General features: G+C 44.5%; 1 protein-coding gene across 1 annotated transcript in view; it reads right to left on the bottom strand.

Annotated features, from left to right (window-relative positions):
• Window positions 1-18,946, bottom strand: part of STK24 (serine/threonine kinase 24) — a 137,222-nt gene that overhangs the window by 20,257 nt on the left and 98,019 nt on the right. Inside the window, exons 3-5 of the mRNA XM_053563570.1 lie at window positions 8,133-8,189; window positions 994-1,102; window positions 575-732 (exon numbers count right to left, since the gene is read on the bottom strand). Coding sequence (XP_053419545.1) covers window positions 575-732; window positions 994-1,102; window positions 8,133-8,189 — 324 coding nt within the window. The remainder of the gene's footprint in view (window positions 1-574; window positions 733-993; window positions 1,103-8,132; window positions 8,190-18,946) is intronic.

Here is an 18,946-nt window from a genome sequence, read left to right as displayed (position 1 = left end):
CGAGGAGAGCGTGATACAGTCTGTGGCACTCACTGAAAGCTCTGCTCTTTTCTGACTCTGCTTTAATATTTCTGTGGACTCTTGCAATTTCTCTTATGAGATCTTCCTCTTACACACCCCCTGAATACTGTAGAGTCGCGTCCACTTGGGCTTCAATCTCCACCCATGCCCAGGGCAGCAGCCCATCCCTGCACAACCACAACCCCCCCCCCCACTGCACCACCCAGTCTTCCCTTCCTCCTAGCCGTCTGCTCATGTGCCCCTCCCTGTGCCCCATCAACATCAAACGTGTCTAAGCTAAAGCTAAATGACTTAATGATGGGCTGGAAAAATAAAAGGTATTTTTTTTAATTAAATCATAGCTGTGTACATTAATGTAATCATGGGGAAATAAAGGGTATTAAATGATGCAGCAGACAGAAAAAAAAACTGTTTTTAAGCAAGGTTGGAGAATTACCTTTATGACCTATCCTCAGGTGCCAACTTGATTCCAACCGGAAAAGCTACAAAGTTAAAGCAAAAAGGGGAGAACCATGTAGTCTAGACCTAGCAAAGCCAAAGCACTGGCCCTCACCTTTGAGTCATAGGCAGACTGTTTGATAACCTCGGGTGCCATCCAGAAAGGGGTGCCCACGAAGGTGTTCCTTTTGATCTGGGTGTCCGTCAGCTGGCCCGCCACACCGAAGTCAGCCAGCTTCACCTCACCATGCTCAGACAGCAGGACATTGGCAGCTGCAAAAGAAAGTCCCAGCATCTCCAGATTCATTTCCTGCGCTGCGCAGTCCACCATCACTCAGGGCCATGAGCTTTCTCTCCCCAGATAGATCATGCGCCCAATAGCAATAGGCACCAAGGCCTACACTTTTTATCAGACCCCCTCAAAGCCGGCCCAACCAGGCAAGCGGAAGGTACAGAACAAAGTCCCTCGAGAAATACAGTTTAACTCTACCACCTCCAGTATCTTAAAGAAATGAAAAAAAGATATGCTCTTACCTTTAATATCTCTATGGATTTTCTTCTCCGAATGGAGATAATCGAGTCCTTTCAGTATTTCTCTTAATATAGTAGCGATCTGAGTTTCATCTAAAGGCCCAGGTTCTAACTAACAAGAAAAATAAATTATCAAAATTAAATGATTATAAGTAGCTTGAGATAAGAGAGACAATAACCATTTCAATAGATAAGGACTAATTAAATGTAAAACCTTCTTCACTTAAAACAGGCATTTTCGACTCTTGAAGGAATCAGCCTGGGTGAATATTTTATGAGGAGGACTCCCCAGGCAATTGAAGCAGTATCAAAAATACATTACTGGGACCTGATCAAACTAAAAAGCTTCTGTACAGCCAAGAACATAGTAAGTAAAGCAAGCAGACAGCCCTCAGAATGGGAGAAAATATTTGCAGGTTATACCTCCGATAAAGGTCTAATAACCAGAATCCACAGAGAACTCAAAAGTATTAGCAAGAAAAGAACAAGTGATCCCATCTCAGGGTGGGCCAGGGACTTGAAGAGAAACTTCTCTAAAGAAGACAGACGCACGATCTACAGACACATGAAAAAAAGCTCATCATCCTTAATCATCAGAGAAATGCAAATCAAAACTACTTTAAGATATCACCTAACCCCAGTAAGAGTAGCCCACATAACAAAATCCCAAAACCAGAGATGTTGGCCTGGATGTGGAGAAAAGGGCACACTTCTACACTGCTGGTGGGAATGCACACTAATACGTTCCTTCTGCAAGGATGTTTGGAGAATACTTAGAAATCTAAAAATAGACCTGCCATTCGATCCTATAATTCCTTTACTAGGTATATACCCAGAAGACCAAAAATCACAATATAACAAAGACATCTGTACCAGAATGTTTATTGCAGCCCAATTCATAATTTCTAAGTCATGGAAGAAGCCCAAGTGCCCATCAACCCACGAATGGACTAGCAAATTGTGGTATATGTATACCATGGAATATTACGCAGCCTTAAAGAAAGATGGAGACTTTACCTCTTTCATGTTCACATGGATGGAGCTGGAACATAGTCTTCCTTAGCAAAGTATCTCAGGAATGGAAGAAAAAGTATCCAATGTACTCAGCCCTACTATGAAGCTAATTTATAGCTTTCATATGAAGGCTATAACCCAACTATAGCTCAAGAATATGGGGAAAGGGCCAAGGTTGAGGGGAGGGAGGATAATGGGTGGGGCCACATCTACGGTGCATCTTAGAATAGGTACAGGTGAAATCTATTAAATGCAGAATACAAATAACTAAGAAAATAACATACAATAACTAAGAAAATGCAATGAAGGCTACGTTGAACAGTTTGATGAGAATAGGTCAGATTGTATATGAAACCAGCACATTGTACCCCTTGATTGCACAAATGTACACAGCTATGATTTAACAATAAAATAAATAAATAAATAAATAAACAGGTGTTTTCGGCTCAGCACCCGTGGCACAGTGGTTATGGCGCCAGCAACATGCACTGAGGTTTCCGGGTTGGAGCCCACCCAGGCCAGCTAACCAACAATGACAACTGCAACAAAAAAATAGCCGGGTGTTGTCACAGGCGCCTATAGTCCCAGCTACTTGGGAGGCTGAGGCAAGAGAATGACTTAACCCCAAGAGTTTGAGGTTGCTGTGAGCTGTGACGCCACAGCACTCTACCCAGGGCAACATAGTGAGACTCTGTCTCCAAAAAAACAGGTATTTTGCCCAATCAAAACCTATCAATGAACCCTTTAAAAAGTAAAGAGCCAGGAAAAACAACTTTGCTGAAAGCAGCAAAGACCATTAAGAACCAGAACCCAGGCAATGATAAAGCCCCTGAGGGCCACGCTTGTGGCTGACATGCTGGCCCAAAAGAGCAGAGTCCCTGGAGGGAGTTCAGTCCAGGGACAAACAGCCCAGAAACTCTTGGTGCACACTGGGACCTGGGGCCACCTCAACTGCCCAAATATGTTATATTTGGTTGTCTTGCTATAAGGCAGCAGTTCTCAACCTGTGGGTCACAACCCCCTTTTAACAATGAAAATACACTGCCGCATTAGGAAAGTTGAGAACCACTGCCATAAGGCTCCTCCCCCATGGCCCAAAACACTAAAGGTTGAAAGGAGAAAGGCTGGTAGCCAACACTCTTTCAGGCCACCCTGTGCCAGAATTTTTTAAGTCTACATTTTAAAGCTCACAACTTGGGCAAATGCAGCTGAAAGAGCTTATTCCTAAGAATTTGGGGCTTGGTATATAATATATAAAAATTATTATTTCTCTTATCCCTAATGGGGGAATAACTGCCTCCAAAAACTTTTACTCTGAGAAATTCACAAGTATTGTTACTACTGATTGTATAAAGTTGGAAGAAGAAACAGGGCCGAACATGGCCCAAGTTATAGGAAAAACAGCCAGGTTACTGCGCTCAGTTCCAACCACACAGGAAGCCCATCGCCCAAGAGCAAGGCATCCGTGTCCACTCCAACTAACATGCTCACTTCAGATTTTGTCAGCAAACATTTCCTGAAGGCCCCCTCACAGAACCAACAGAGAGGGACAGATGTCCAGGGAGTGAGATTCCTTCTCCCCTGAGTGATGGTCCCTGTGTTTCCAGACTTGACAGTGAGTGCCACCCCAACCCAAATTCACACATTTCAGCAACAAGAAGATACAACCCGGTGACTTTCACTAAGTTTTAGTGGGACTCGGGCTTGTCTGGCAGCAGGATATGCTTGGGTTTCTCCCACTTGGGACGCAGGTACCAGAGCTCACACTCTCGCTGTAGCCGGCCTCCTACCATGCTCAGAGAGGGTCAAACTGCTGGGGCCCCTGGCCCTCCAGGAAAAATCCCAAACTGTAATTATGATATTGTCCAAAAATTACCTCAGATGGGGATGGTGTGAGGTACACTTTGTTCCCCTAGAACTTAGTTATTCCCAGAGTTATGTGACCAAGAGTCTTATTTTCAAGAAATTCCTATCAAACCTATTATTCCAAAAAGCACAATTTGGAAAACCCTTCCTTGCTTTAATTAGATCTGCTTTTTCTACATCTGCTTTTCAGTGTCCACAGAATACAGACATTTTAATTTTCAAAATAAGGGAAATACTTTTCTTATCACCTGGAAGGAAGGTGGGGGAGACGCTGGAGCACCTGCTCTAGTGCACAGCCCCAGTGTGCAAGAGGGGACCCAGTGACAGCACAGAGGAGGGGTCCCCTCCTCCCCAGCGAGTGTCCACAGAGCAGATCATCAGCCACTCTGATTAGTGTGCACTAACCACCCCTCCCTTCCATGATGAAGTCTCTGAAAAAAAAATGCCTCCTGTCTTTACCAAAGGGAGGCAAGAATAAGAGCTGAAGAAAAATAATTGAAAATCTCCTCTGGATAATTAAGCGCCGGCTCTATGATTAATGTGCATAGTTCTGCCCTTTTAAATCTGGCCGGAACACCATCCATCTTTGATTTGTATGCCCATGGGGGAAAGCGGGGGAGGTAAGAAAAAGACTCTATTTACTTGGGTGGAAAGCCTTCCCAGGATCCAAATTCAACTAAAAGGCATTTAGTTGCTCTCTGCCCTTCCCAGAGTTCCTCGTTAGTCAGATCAGGCTAAGTTCTCCAAGGCTCGACTAGCAGTCCTCATCACTACCTCGTCCAGACAGTACAACCACGATGACGTCTGTCTCTAAGGGCACTATGGACCCCTCAGATTGGGGGTTATAAAAAAAGAATGCCACGGAAAAACCCCACATTCCATCTGTAGACTTCCACTTTCTCTCCCTCGCACCTGTCCTCCCCTTCTTCCTCCAAAATATGGAGGACCAGCCAGGCTCCCACGTCCCAGGCTCTGCTGCAGCAGGATGTGGCCACAGGACTCAGTCCTCGCCAACGGGACATGAGCAAGGGTGTTGCATGCCCGGAAGGCCTGGCAGCTAGAGAGAACAAAGGACAGCTGTGGGCTAAAGGAACCTGCCAGCCCCGGTCCCTAGCACCCCAACATGAGAGAGAAAAGTCAATTTCGACTTCATACGAAGTGCTGTTTGGAGCTGCCATGACAGCAAAGTGGCCTAACATTAAAGCATATGCCATCTCATTTTTAATCATGTTGTATATTCGTTTTTAAGTTTGCCAAACATCTCTGCCTGATTGACCGATTTATGCAGCAAAGTTCCTGCATAATTAGATTCCAAGGTTGTCCCTTAGATTCTCTGGGGACATGAACTGAAATTTTAATCACCTAAAACCTTTCAGCCTCAGACCCTTGGGAGCTAATCCTCCTCTAACACTCCCATTCCCTCCCACTGCTTTCCTTATAGAAAGGGACCTTCTAACAAATGATATATCTGACTGCCCCCCAGTGCAGCTCCCTGAGAGTGGGGCTGGAGCACCTGACACACAGAAGGCACATGACAAATGTTTTCTGAACAAAAAATGCTTTCACTCACAAGGTTACAAAAACCTATCACGTTATAAATTACAATGTCTTGAACTGCATGATAGAATCCTCCAAATCAGGGCACCCTAAAGGCAGCTGGAACTTGAGAGTGTTTTAATACAGTTTCAAACAATATTCCAAAGACTGCAGTGTGTCCTCAGAGTGGCCCTGGGAATCCTGCAGGCATTTAATTTCAATTTATTGTTTCTCTTTTAAAATTAGGAAAGAAAATCAACAGACTATGCACACTCAAATAAGTGCATTCAAAATAAAATCCATGCCTATCTCATTGGCATGACCCTTAACATCTTATTCTTCACACAAAATCCCAAATTCACACTTTAAATCAGGAGGAATACAGCACCAGCAACAGAAAAAAAAAAAAAAAAAAAAGTCTATCAGGAACCAAGAATTTTTTGTTTCTTTATTGAGACAAGTCTCACTCTATCTCCCAGGCTAGACTGCAATGTGTCATCACAGTTCACTGCAGCCTCAAACTCCTGGCCTCAAGGGATCCTCCTGCCTCAGCCTCCTGAGCAGATATTAATATAGGCATATGCCCCCACACTGGCTAACTTTTTTGCGGCAATGACGTCTGGCTATGTTACCCAGCCTGGTCTTAAGCTCCCGTACTCAATCAATCATCCCACCTCAGCCTCCCAAAGTGCTGGGATTATAGGCTGAGCTGCCACATTTGGCCCAAGATTTATTTTTATGCCGTGTTGTTCGCAACCTGGTTATGAAGCCAACCAATCTTCACCCAGGGGCAAAGTCACTTCTCTTCTCTACGTGGCACCCCTGAGTCTGTAAGCTGGGAAGAGAGAATCTCACTTTCAGCTCTCTTCAGCTCAGACCTTGTTACCGGCACCACTGCCTACCCTCTCCCATGATTAAAGTGCCGTCTCTTCTTTAAGGAGCTTAGGGCAAGCAAGGGAAAAAGATGAAAAAAAGGACAATGAAGTCAGGGGTGAGCGAGGACTGGTGGGGCCAAAGGAGCCCATGGGTACTGCTGAGGCAAAGTGAGGTCAGAGTCCTGCTCTGCTTGCTCGCTGGTCCCACTAACCTGCAAGGGTCTCAATTCTCTCATGGACATTCCAAAGGGAAAACCTGTTTCTTGTCACCAGCGCTGCAGAAAGTGGGTGGTGTTTTGCTGGGACTCCAAAAAACACACTACATGGGATTTTTTTTTTAAGTGGAGAGTTCTACACTTCCTTCTAACCACATGTCTACAATTTCACAGACTGTACTTCAAAGAAATCCAAAGAAAGTTGTCACCAAATAAATTAAATGACTGTAGCATTAAGGGCGAACACACTAAAGCCTTTAGAATTGGTTCTGAAGGACTCCATGTTAGGAAGGAGTCCTCATAAACAGCTTTACCTATGGCACAAATGAAATCCAGCTATGGTAACAGTAAATCTAATTACTCAAGATGACATAATTCTCCACATTCCTGCAGTAGTTCCCAAAAGAGTGAAAAAAATGGAAAGATTTTATGTAATGTGAATATTTATAGAAAGGAAACAAAGCAAGTCATAAAATGTATTGAGCTATTATAAGGCTTTCCCCGTTTTAACATAATTGTTCGTACCATATTAACTTTTTCTTGAAGTCTTCCTTTTTCACACTTCTTTGATCAGCTGTTCGTAACAGTATGTAATTTTCAAAATTGGGGACATTTGCTTTCAAGTTATACGTAACAGTCTTAGAAGTTTACCTTCCCCAAAACTACCAATTGCTTCTATTATTATAAGAAAGAAATTCCTACTAAAGGGGATTTCTTTCCTTGGTGACTAAGATCTGTGTAGTTTGTAACTACTAAAAACTCGGCTTCCCTTAGCTCTTGCCATGACAGCAGTGAAAACCACAGATCCTGGTGACTTCCCTTAGGCAAGACCCACATTCTGGCACTAAAATGACAGACTTGCTCTGTCCTGGGAACCACCACTCACTCAAGGTCAGTTTTCAGGGAGGGGTGGGGAAAGGGCACTGACCTACTGCACAGCGGCGGTGTCCGGGAGACAGACTAAACCACTGTGCACAGTCTGTAAAAAAAGAATTGCTACATGGACTGTGTTTCAAGGCTGACTTGAGCCACACTGAGAGACACGCTGGTCATTTGTGAGCCTGCCATCAAAGCCTGACAGGAAGCCACATTTTACACAACAGGCAGCTCACAGATTGGGACTATACAGCCACCCTCTATCTGGCAACCTTGTGTGTGGCCTGGAAGCCACTAATAGCACTTGAGGGGGGTCCAGCTTGACCCCCAGTGCTCCAGGAGCACTGGTGGGTCAGTGAAAGCAGAAATGTGTCCCGTCCCCTGCTCTGACGTACGGCATCAGACCTCGACATCGCACCCTGCCCCTTCCTTCTAAATGAAAACACCACATGCCTGCTTTGGAAGTTAGGTTACCGTATGAAATATGAAACTGGGATGAGGTAAGAGCTCTACAAAAGTTGAATAAAACCAAGCTTTGGAAAATAAGCTAACAAACTGTACTGAGGTAGAATAATTCTGCACAAAATCCTTCACTGCTTCTGTGAATTAATTCATCGGTTTCCCATGAAACAAACAAAAAAACTGGTCTGGTTTCTTTGTCATGCAACTTGAAAGAAATGGGTACAAACAGGATTTTCTTAAGCCAAAGTTGACTGAGGAAAAGGCTCTGGGCACAGTCTACGTCCAGTAAGATACTCACCAGATCTAGGGCTGAGCCTCCACCAAGGTATTCCATTATTATCCATAATTTTGTATCCTATAAAACAAGAAAAAGAGAATTACTTAAAAGCAAACAGAACCAGGAAAGAAATAATTTTAAATAATCAAAGGGTATTTTTCACTATTATTTTCGAGCTAGAAAGTTTCCTACACGCTTATCAGCAAGGAACGTATGTCAAAGTGAGAACTTGGCAGCAGCCCCAGGTGCAGGAAATCTCCGTATCACCTGGGAGGCGCCCGGGGCCCCACCTCAGGCTCTTCTGGGGAGTGTGCTCCAGACCTAGAATCTCAGAACACAGACCAGCTTTGCCCATCACTAGGTATTCCATAGGCCCAGCAGGGGCAGAGAACTGAAGCCTGGACAAGCCAGTCAAGGCCGCAGTGGAATGCCCAGGGAGGGGATGAGGGCCGGCGTTGGGGGGGGGGGGGGGGGGGGGGGCGGGAGTCTCCCTTCCTCCCACAGCACAATGCAGGCTGCTGCAAACTAAGGGAAGGCTCCTGAGGTAGGACGCCCTCCAACACCTCCAACAGCCACCACACTACCCCCATTTATGGGGCTTGCCAGAAAGCAGTCCAGGCCTAGCACAGTGTGTCCTCTCAGCCCTGGCTCGCCACAGTGCCCGGCTCCTTGTCTGCCTTCTGTGGTCTCTTGGGGCTGTTGTATGCATTTAAAAGAAAAAAACAAACCTTCCTGAGACTCTCTGGGCCCCCCCAGGACAGAACTATGCCCTGTCTCTTAGAACATATCAAGAAAGACCCCTCCTGCGGCCGCCTGCTAGTTCCACCCCAGTGGTACTCAACCTGTGGGTCGGGCCGCGGCACTAGGAAGGTTGAGAACCACTGCTCTACACTGAGGCCTACTGGACGTGTTCTTTTGGAACGTGTCCCAATTCCCCAGGCCTTTTTGCTTTTACTGTTTCCTCAAGTCAGAAAACTATTCACCTGCCTTTCCTCCCCAAGCCCTGTGCAAATTTTACTTTTGCAGCTATTGTTCTCATCTTCATTCTGAGTCATTTCTCTGTATTTCATACTTAACTGCAGACTGAAGGACCCGCAGACAGTGCCTGGCTGGTCTGGCTCAGTGAACGTCAACGTTGACGGTCCACGACCAAACAAGGGGAGCTTATGTACGGCCACAAATTCACTTCAGGGAGGCACTGATGCACACACTATTACAAATTCCTTTTCAAATCTGAATTCTACTGAAGTTATTTATAAAGACCACCCAAATACAACAGTCCAAGTTTTAATGTATGTGAAATCTCAAGCTTTTAAATGCCCTTGCTTACTAACATAATAAAGGCAATTTCAGTCTAGATTAGGGAGGCTCAGGAGACTTACATTAAGTATGTGAGGTCCACCTTACAAACACATTACTCACTCAATAACCATCTTGTCTTGGGCACACCCGCCTTGAATAAGCTGGCTGATACTCTAGTTTTGATTTCAAGAAAACTTTCTACCATGCAAAGTATTCTCCAACATTCTTTCCAATTGCAGATTTCCACTGAGACTTGTTTGTGGTGAACATCTGTGCTGCTCCTTTTAGACATACCAAAAGCTTCTTTTCTGGTGACTATGAGCAAACTAGTCCAGGGAAAGAACAATACCTTTATGGATGACATGGGAAATCTACATCACTTCTTAGTGATTAGAGGACTCGGAACTTTCAGATGTCCGTTCCCACTCCTTTTTTCTGGGCATGAAGTTTGGGAACAGCAAGTCAAGGTCTGGATGGAGAGGTCATTCCCCCTTACTTCTTCCCCCCCTTGGCAGCCAGCTATGCAATACGACACCCTGGGAAACCATCTCTTGCTGACTTAAGGTCATCACACTGCTTCCTGAAGTGGGGACAAATGTGACCAAGCCCTGGGGTGCATGAGCCAATAAATAGCAAGACATCTAGAAGCTTCCACTCCAGGGCTAAGGCCTCGCCCTCTCATGACTTCCTGGAGAGAAAGATTGGGGGGGTGAGACAGTCCTGCCTCTCTAAGGACTCATTCCCAGTAGGAGACACACAGGTGCAGACAATACTGCCCAGATGAGAGGCCTACCAGAATCCAGGGCACTTAGGAAAATGGCTTAAGGCCTTCCTTATTCAGGTCACTGCTTCTTAAATACCTCAGCTGGGCCCTGTGACTAATGTATTCATATACTTTTGTTCCCTCCCACTAGCACCAACAACCTGGGAATGCAAATTGCATCATGAAAAGCTCCACTCACTCCGGAGAACTTGCCTGTCAGCCTTCCCTGGTATGCGGTAATTCCTCCTGCTACCTGGGAGACTGGGTGATGCCCTCGGCATGCACCTCTGCCTGGAGCACCAAGCAGTAAAGGACGGGGGCGGGGGGAGGCCGCTGCCACCTGACACCAACCACAGAAGGACCAGTCTTCTCCTCCCTCCCTCTTCCTCTCACACATGGAAATGAGGACAAAGGGGGCTGCACACTGACCTGAAGGAAAAAGACAAAGGAAGGCCAATCTTGTGGCCCTGGCTAAACATCCTGGCTAAACATTGTCAGGTTTCCCTTAAAAGCAGTGGGAAGCAGTGGGCAGCCCTGGACAGGAAGCAGAGCAGACAGTGTGCCCTGAGGCCTGAGGGCCCGGCCTCACTCGGCCTCGTCCCAGGTGTCTCCCTGCTCTGGCTCACCGCTCACTCTGGCTTTCTCCATCTGCTTCCCAAGGTCTCAAGGAGCTCTAAGGCTATGGATTCTGCTTTGCTCACCCCCCAATTCGTAAACTCTTCTGGAAAGAGAAGAGGGAGAGCCTGCTCCACCATTCAGATTAGGGCAGAGACGCTGTGGACATCATGAGAAACAGGGATAGAGGGAAAGTAGCCCTGCACTCAAAGGCAGGGAGAACGTACATCAACAGACACCAGAGGAGGCCCCTGAAATCTGCCACCAGCCGTGATCCCAAATAATCACGTCTATCACCACCAATCCTGATAGAAGAAACGTTCACATGGGAGCACGTGGACAAGCTTGGGACAGCAAGAGGTGGGCTCTGGGGGCCGCGGACAGGCCTTCCCTTCAGCCACATCCAGGTTCCTTGACCTCAGTGCTGAGGTAGGGCTGCCCCATGTGCTGCAGGGTGTTCAAAAGTATCCCCAGCTCTACAAGATCCCCACAAAACACACTCTGGTTACATAACCAATAATGTCTCCAAACACTGCCAATGTCCCCCAGGGGGTAATACTGCCCCAACTGAGGAGCACCCAACCACACCCACGACCGGCGCTGGCAGGTGTGAGTGGGTGCTGGCCGATAATTCCCCTCTCTTCTCAGCAGAACCAGTTTTGCACACACACCAGCTAATTTACCAGGAGACATCAGACAAGCCACTTAAATCTCTCAGCTTGGGATCCCTCGCCCACAAGAAGATGGTACAACCTTCAAACCGCACAGTTCAAGGGAAGGAGGTAATGAACGTGAAAGCACTTTGCAAATGTCAGCGTACTATACGATCAAGACACTACTTGCTTTCTTTACCAACATCACCCACAATGCCTTGAAATAACCTAGTAAAACCGGAAGAGCCTAATTAACAAGACTAAGCAGTTTCTAAGCAAAATGAAATCTTGAACATTCTACGCCAAAACCCTCGAGGAAAGAGCACCGGAGAGGCCTGTTCTCTCCCAAAGCGCTGTCACTGCCAGATGTCGAACCACTGCCTTGTAAAACCTTCCAAATCATGACTTGTGAGGCATTCAGCCCCCAAGAAAAATAAAACAGGCTTCTCACAACAAAGATAATTCTAGTATGAATAATTTCATTTTTTAAAATGGCCTCAAACAATGTTACGAATGACTGCATCACATAATTTTCTCATAGGGGAAATAAAATTTTTAATAAATTCAGAAGTCAAAATTCAGAAAGTACTAAAGTATATACAATGTCTCCCTCCCACCCTTAGCACGTGCCGGTACACAGCCAACCACCCCTGCCCTGCCCCAACAAGGTATGACGACATCTGCGTAACTCAGAGAGAGATTTTATGCATAATCAAGCAAATACCTATAAAATTCCATACACACTTTTGTACGCCTCACTTTTTACCTAAAGCAGCGGTTCACAACCTGTGGGTCACGACAGGCACTAGGAAGGTTGAGAACCACTGACCTCGAGTTGCTAGGAAGCATTCCATATCCCTCCATAAAAGATATCTACATTTTTTAAGCTGTGACTAGCCCATGGTCTATTGCTATCAGGTTGTTTCCATAGAAACATGCTATCATGAGCCAGGTGTCCTTGAAAACCTGCAGCTGGCACCCACATGTGTCAGAGAATCCCTTTGAATTTTAACAGACAAATTCCTCTCCTCAGAGACTGTGGGACTCTCTGACTCTACCAGCCACATCTGAAGGTGCTGATTTCCCCTGTCCTACACCAACCTGTGTCGTCAAGCTTCCCCTCCCCTGCCTGCAATCCATCTGCGGAAGTCCTAACCCTCAATACCTCAGCAGCCAGTGTCATTTAGAGAAAGGATCTTTATTTTTTTTTATTAATTTATTTATTTTCATTGTTAAATCATAGCTGTGTACATTAGTGCAATCAAGGGGTACAATGTGCTGGTTGCATACACGATCTGAGATATTCTCATCAAACTGTTCAATGTAGCCTTCATGGCATTTTCTTAGTTACTGTATGTAGGCATTTGTATTCTGCATTTAGTAGGTTTCGCCTGTACCCATTCTAAGATGCACCGTAGGTGTGGCCCCATCCATTAACCTCCCTCCACCATAACCTCCCCCCTCCCTTCGCCTTCCTTGGCAGAGAAAGGATCTTTAAAGAGGTGATTAAATTAGAACGAGGTCACTGTGACAGGCCTAATCCAATATGGCTGGAATCCTTAGGAGAAGAGATTAGCTCAGGGTTAACAGAGAAGGGGAAGATGGGCATAGGAAGGAACCAGCCCTGTAACACCTTGAGCTACTGAAGCCACCCAGTCTGCAGAGCTTTGTTACGGCAGCCCCAGCAAATTAATGTGGCGGGGCACATGTCAGAGAATCTTTCTTTTGTCTCTTACTGTAAGGCAGAACATCCTTATACATTGAAGAGTGATGCCTGTTTTCTTACCTGGAAACTCTGTTTATTTCCTTTGCCCATTTTTCTACTGGGTTACCTACCTTTATAAAAGTGGGGCTTTTAACATATTAAGAGATGAGCCTTCTGCAATATTAATATGAGCTGCAAACACAGCATTTCCTCTGTGTGTCGCTGGCTTTTACATTTGCCGGGTTTTGCTTGCAGAGATTAACGTAATATAGACACAGTGTCAATGTCAATGCTGGTACCCCTTTCAGGCAAAGTTGCCCCAAAGTGGCCGGAAGAACTTCCTTAGAGCCTGGAATTGGTGGCTGACTGGAAGCTAGGAATCCCCATTTAACCACCTACGGGAGCTAGACAGAGACATCAGGTGACCACGGAAAGGTTTTAAAAAGGTAAACAAGAAGGAATGGGTTGAACACAGTTAACAATAAACAAGATTTTTAAAGCTGAAATTCAAAAATGACGTTCAGAGGCCTCTAAATCCATCAATCATAACAAAAGGCTGAGAACACGATGCCTACACCATGCAGTAGGTTTCACCAAACAATGCAGGGTCACGGACATTCTTAACAGCATGTTTGTGTTAAGGCACCTTTCTTGTGCAGCTGGTGTGCATGGCGTGAAAGTGCCAAGGCCTAGGTGGAATCCTGTCTCTGCCCACACTAGCTCCACAACACCCCCAACTCAGCCGAGGCCCCAGCCTCTATCAGCCTCAACTCCCCCTCTGCACCTGGGACTAACCAGGTTCCACCTGACAGGGGCGCAAATGAAGATGAAGTGAGGTACACAACTGGTGCCCATAAGCTCCAAGTGTCACCATTGTATTAACTCCTGAGTGTCCCTGTCTGAATACGCCGGGCCATGGGGAGGCTGTGAAGCTGGGTAAAGACCAAGTCTCGCTTCCCATTCGCCATCAGGGCGGCTCTCAGCTGTCCTAACACCTTTGACTATACTCAAGATGCAGAACACCATCCCTGCCTCCGAGAGCTTGTTCAAACTGTTCCTGTCTCACAGATGCTAGAATTTCTTAAATAATCAAATGGTAGTAAATGGGAAGAGTAGATTCACAGGGATTTATTCTATTTATTCTGTTGGCAAATGTGTGTGTGTGTGTGTGTGTCCCATATAAAACAAATAGGAATTAGGCTCTGACTTTAGCTTTAGACAAAAATAAGTGGGCAGATAATTACAATCTAACAGTGGTGGATACACAGGAGAGACACGGAGGCTGGGGTGCTCAGGAAGACTCACCTGACCTCCAAGAGGAGAGAAGTGACATTTGAACCACATCCTCAAGGCTATGTCCAACCTTCTGAAGGGCTCGAATGGGGAGGATGAGTACAGAGGAAGGAAAAGTCTTGCTCAGCTAGGGGAGTGGAGAGTGAGATAGAATCTCCTGAATGCCAGTTGTAAGTTAATAATTACTAATTTAATAAGCAAAGGGGTTACCAAAACTTTTGTCAATAAAATAAACAGCCACCCATTGTCTATACAACAGAGTGAGTGGGGAGAAAAGGAAGGGAAGAATATCAATCAGAAAATTAAACCAAGTCAGGGCAAGACCCAGAGACATTCTAAAAGTGGCACCAACCAGCGTCCACAATGTCTGGACGTAGAAGGAAAAGGAGCTAGAATCAAAGATGACCCAGTTCTCACAAGTGATGCCTGCTCTAAGAAAGCAAACAAGAACAGCCGGGCGGACAGGGAGGGAGGCGGAGACGGCCCTTTGCATGTTTGTAATATAGGCTCATCCTGCTGAGATAACCTGAGTCGCAGCTAGAAAAGCGGTTTCTGAAGTTCAGCAGAGAGGCAAGGAGCAGTACAGAGGTGACAGCTGGTGCCGTGAAAATTGAGCATGTGGAGACCCAGAAGTGGTATGAATACTATTTTAAGCTGAAGACATTTGAGATTCAACAGACACACAAGGAAGCCTTCTTGGAGCTTCGCTCATCTGACTAAAAGCATCAACTTCCGGGCAATGAGGCTGCCATAAACTTCCCTATAAGGCAGGTCAGCTACCAGGGGAAGAGACAACCCACTACAAACCCTTCTCAGAAGAGGGAGTTCTCAAGCTGTGTCGACAACCCCACCAACCCTCTTATACTGCTGTCTGCTCCCCCACAAACCCCTTTGTCTTTCTTAAAGAGACCTCTTTGTTCATAGGAGGCTTTTATTCCCCCTTCCTCTTCCATACTGAGTTAGGTCCCAGCCTCTGACTTTAATCACTTAATAAGGCAGCTAATTCCTCTGCTAGTGCCTGTGTGCGTATATATGAGTTTAACTTGCAGGCCCCAAGTTAGACCTAAGAAGATAGAAGAAAAGGGTTTTTCCCTCCCCAACAAGTGACACATTGTCAAGTTTCAAGCTGAAAGGACATACTGAACACATGCAAGCTACCCCAGGTGAATAAATTTTGGCTCCCACCACTTAATTACCCTGTTTCCCCGAAAATGTGTCTTATTTTAAGGTATGCTCCCAAAGATGTGCTAGGCCTTATTTTCAGGGGACGTCTTATCTTTCCTGTAAGTAGGTCTTATTTTCAGAGGATGTCTTATTTTTGGGGAAACGGGGTATCATTACTCAATAAGATGACTCCATACTTCCAGGAGAAGTATAGAATTGACAGGGTTTAAACTTAATTTAATAAGCAATGAGGAGTCACCAAAACCTTCGCCAACAGAATAAATGCCTGTGGGTCACTCTTCTCACTTACCACTCCAGTTCCAAAGTGCATTTGAACCTATATTATCTTAATAATGCAATCCGTAGGTAAGGGGGAAGGACTTGCAATGCTAAATTGGGGCCAAAATTTCCACACAATCAACATGGAGGGAAGGCCTTCAGTTTGAATAGGTAATCTATTAGAAATTATGCAACAGTGCTGGCTCCCACATATGGAAGGAGGCAGGAGCATTGCTTGAATCTGGGTTGTTATGAGCTGTGATAACACCATGGCACCCTAGCCTGGGTAACAGAGTGAGACACTGTCTTAAAAAAAAAAAGTTTACTGGATCAAATCCTTAGGTCAAAGAAAAGAGTCAAAACCACCATTACAAATTAGCCAAAAATCATGCTAAAACTACTACATACACCAAAAGCTATATAATACAGCCAAAGATTTATTTAGAAAAAACTCACAGCATTTATATTCATTATGAAGCCTCTATAAAAATTAAATGTTCAACCAAAAAGTTTAAAAAAAGAAAGCAGAGAAAGGAATTAATAAAGATACATGCATAATTAATCAAAAACATTAGTATGAGAAACAAATCCAGTAGTTTTAAAAACAATAGATAACCCCCAATTACTGTAATCAACATACTCATTTGCAAAAAAAGAGGAAATCTTTTTAAAAAAGGGAAATGTTTTTAAACACAAATAAGATATATGATAAAACTTTAATAGTAAATTACAGGCCCCAACTCCTAAACCTAAGAAGGAATGAAAGAGATAATTTCTCAATATTGTATTAATTGTTTAATTTACTCAAGAAAACAAGAACTGTAGGCAAAAAGTTGGGCAAAGAAATAGATCAATTCACCTCCTCTAAAATACACACACAGAATAAACAGAGAACAAGAGGTTCGAATAATTTTACCCTTGAATAATTCCAAACCTTGAATGAACAGGTAATTCTAGCTACCAATACTTTTTGATAATATCACAGCATAATACCAAACCCAGGAGGAGGAGGAGGCCCTTCTGAAGGAACAGAGAGATCTCCTAGGTAGAGGGAGGGTGTGGTGCATGTGGAAGGGATTCTGCCTCTCTCAGACAGGGAGTTATCCTCTAATAAGGCGGAGTGGCCCAAAGAGGGCCATTTCGAGAGGGGGAAAAAAAGGTGCCACTAGAAAGGCATATGTTAAACACGAGACTCCCTATATTTAAATTTTATCATCTTTTTTCTAATACCACTGGCCCCACCCCTAGCACCTGTAAGGACTTGCTCAGCACAGCCTGTCTACAGGATGGGGCAGGTCTGCAGGGCTGGAGAGAGGCCTGAACTGGGGAATGGCCAGACCTCCAAAGGACAAAAAAAAGCCACATGCTCGTTCACAATGAGTGGCCATGGGTTTCATCGGGATGAGAACATCTCCAGCACTACTTACTTTCTCCCGGTCAAGCAGCCAGGATCCCACTGGCACTTTACATTAGTAGAGGACAGCAGGCTTCAGACTTTACCACATGGCTTCATAAGGAGTACTCCACCTGGTTCTCCCTGCAATCCTATCTACTTAGCTTATTGCCTTTTCCTATTTTACAAATTAAGATGCTGACCACACAGCAAGGAAAGAGAAAAACTGCCACTCAAGTCCAGATATTCTGACATTGAATCAGAAGCCTGAACTATATGAAACACAATTTTTAAAATTCAGAGACTGTTAATTTCTAAAGGATTCCAGTAAGAACACTTTCTAGTAAGATTGTTCTTAACATTTAACAATTTTAACTAATTTCATTTTAGAAGCCAATGGTATATCAATTTATAAAATGTTTGCCTTTAATTTTTTTTTTTTTAAGAGACAGAGTCTCACTCTGTTGCCCTCGGTAGAGTGCTGTGGCGTCACAGCTCACAGCAACCTCCAGCTCTTGGGCTTAGGCGATTCTCTTCCCTCAGCCTCCCGAGTAGCTGGGACTACAGGCATCAACCACAATGCCCAGATATTTTTTTGTTGAAATTTGGCCAGGGCCAGGTTCGAACCCACCATCCTCAGTATATGGAGCAGGAGCCCCAACTCACTGAGCCACAGGTGTCGCCCTGTTTGCCTTTAATTTGAAAGATTTACACGCTCCATTCCATCATGCTAAGCTTAGGAATTTAAAGACTTGGAAAGAACACGGGGCATTCCCTAAAATGCTCATCTTGGGATTCATGTCCCAGGTGGTTTCTTTTAGAAGGGGCTGCCTTATAACTGTGTGTATTATCTCTGAACGCATCCTGAGATACTCCTCTTTTCCATAAACACAGACTATATACGACACAATAATAAATCCGTTAACAGAAGTCTCTGTGCTGTATCTCTGGTGGATAACTAAGATGAATAAAAACATTCTGCTTAAACTTAAAACATTCCCTGATTATTAATCAGGGAACCACATCACAAATAACCTAAATCTGAGGGGGAAAGACAGAAATAACAAAGAGAAGTATGAAAGAAGTACCCTGGGAGGATTTCCTCCCTACCCCTAGTGCCCCCCCCATACATCTGTCCTCAGTACAGAGCAAAGATCATAGCCAGTGACTATAAACAGCCAAGCTGAACAAATCCTATGCCATCATCTTGCCATGAAGCTACTAATGTGTCCTTTCTGCAAGTGAACTGTTTCTAATAATTACAAGATTATTCTGCTAGGTGACAATTGTAATGGTCAATGGGTAATACGTGTTAGAAATATCAATCACAACAACAACAAAAAAAAAAACTAAAGTGATCATTCATGACTTAGTATTAATTCTTTGATAAAGACCCTGCCCAAATAAATCAAACAAGACCAAGACAGAGGGTAACTATCCCAGAGAAAAAAGAGTATTATTAAAAGTATTATAAAAACTATTTATGGAACTGGTCGATCCACAGACAATAGTCTCAGAGTCAAAGCACTCTATAATAGACACACTCTTATTTGACAATGTGACTGTTACTTTCTTTGCATTATTATTGTATTATTGCTTAGTATTTCGATGTAGCAATTGATTCCTTTTCTGAATGTATTTATGTTCGTTCGTTCTTTACAAGGTTTT

Source organism: Nycticebus coucang, chromosome 15, assembly GCF_027406575.1.
Source record: "Nycticebus coucang isolate mNycCou1 chromosome 15, mNycCou1.pri, whole genome shotgun sequence".
Lineage (NCBI taxonomy): Eukaryota > Metazoa > Chordata > Mammalia > Primates > Lorisidae > Nycticebus > Nycticebus coucang.
Note: the sequence above shows the minus strand (reverse complement) of the source record. Positions and strands in the feature narration are given on the sequence as shown.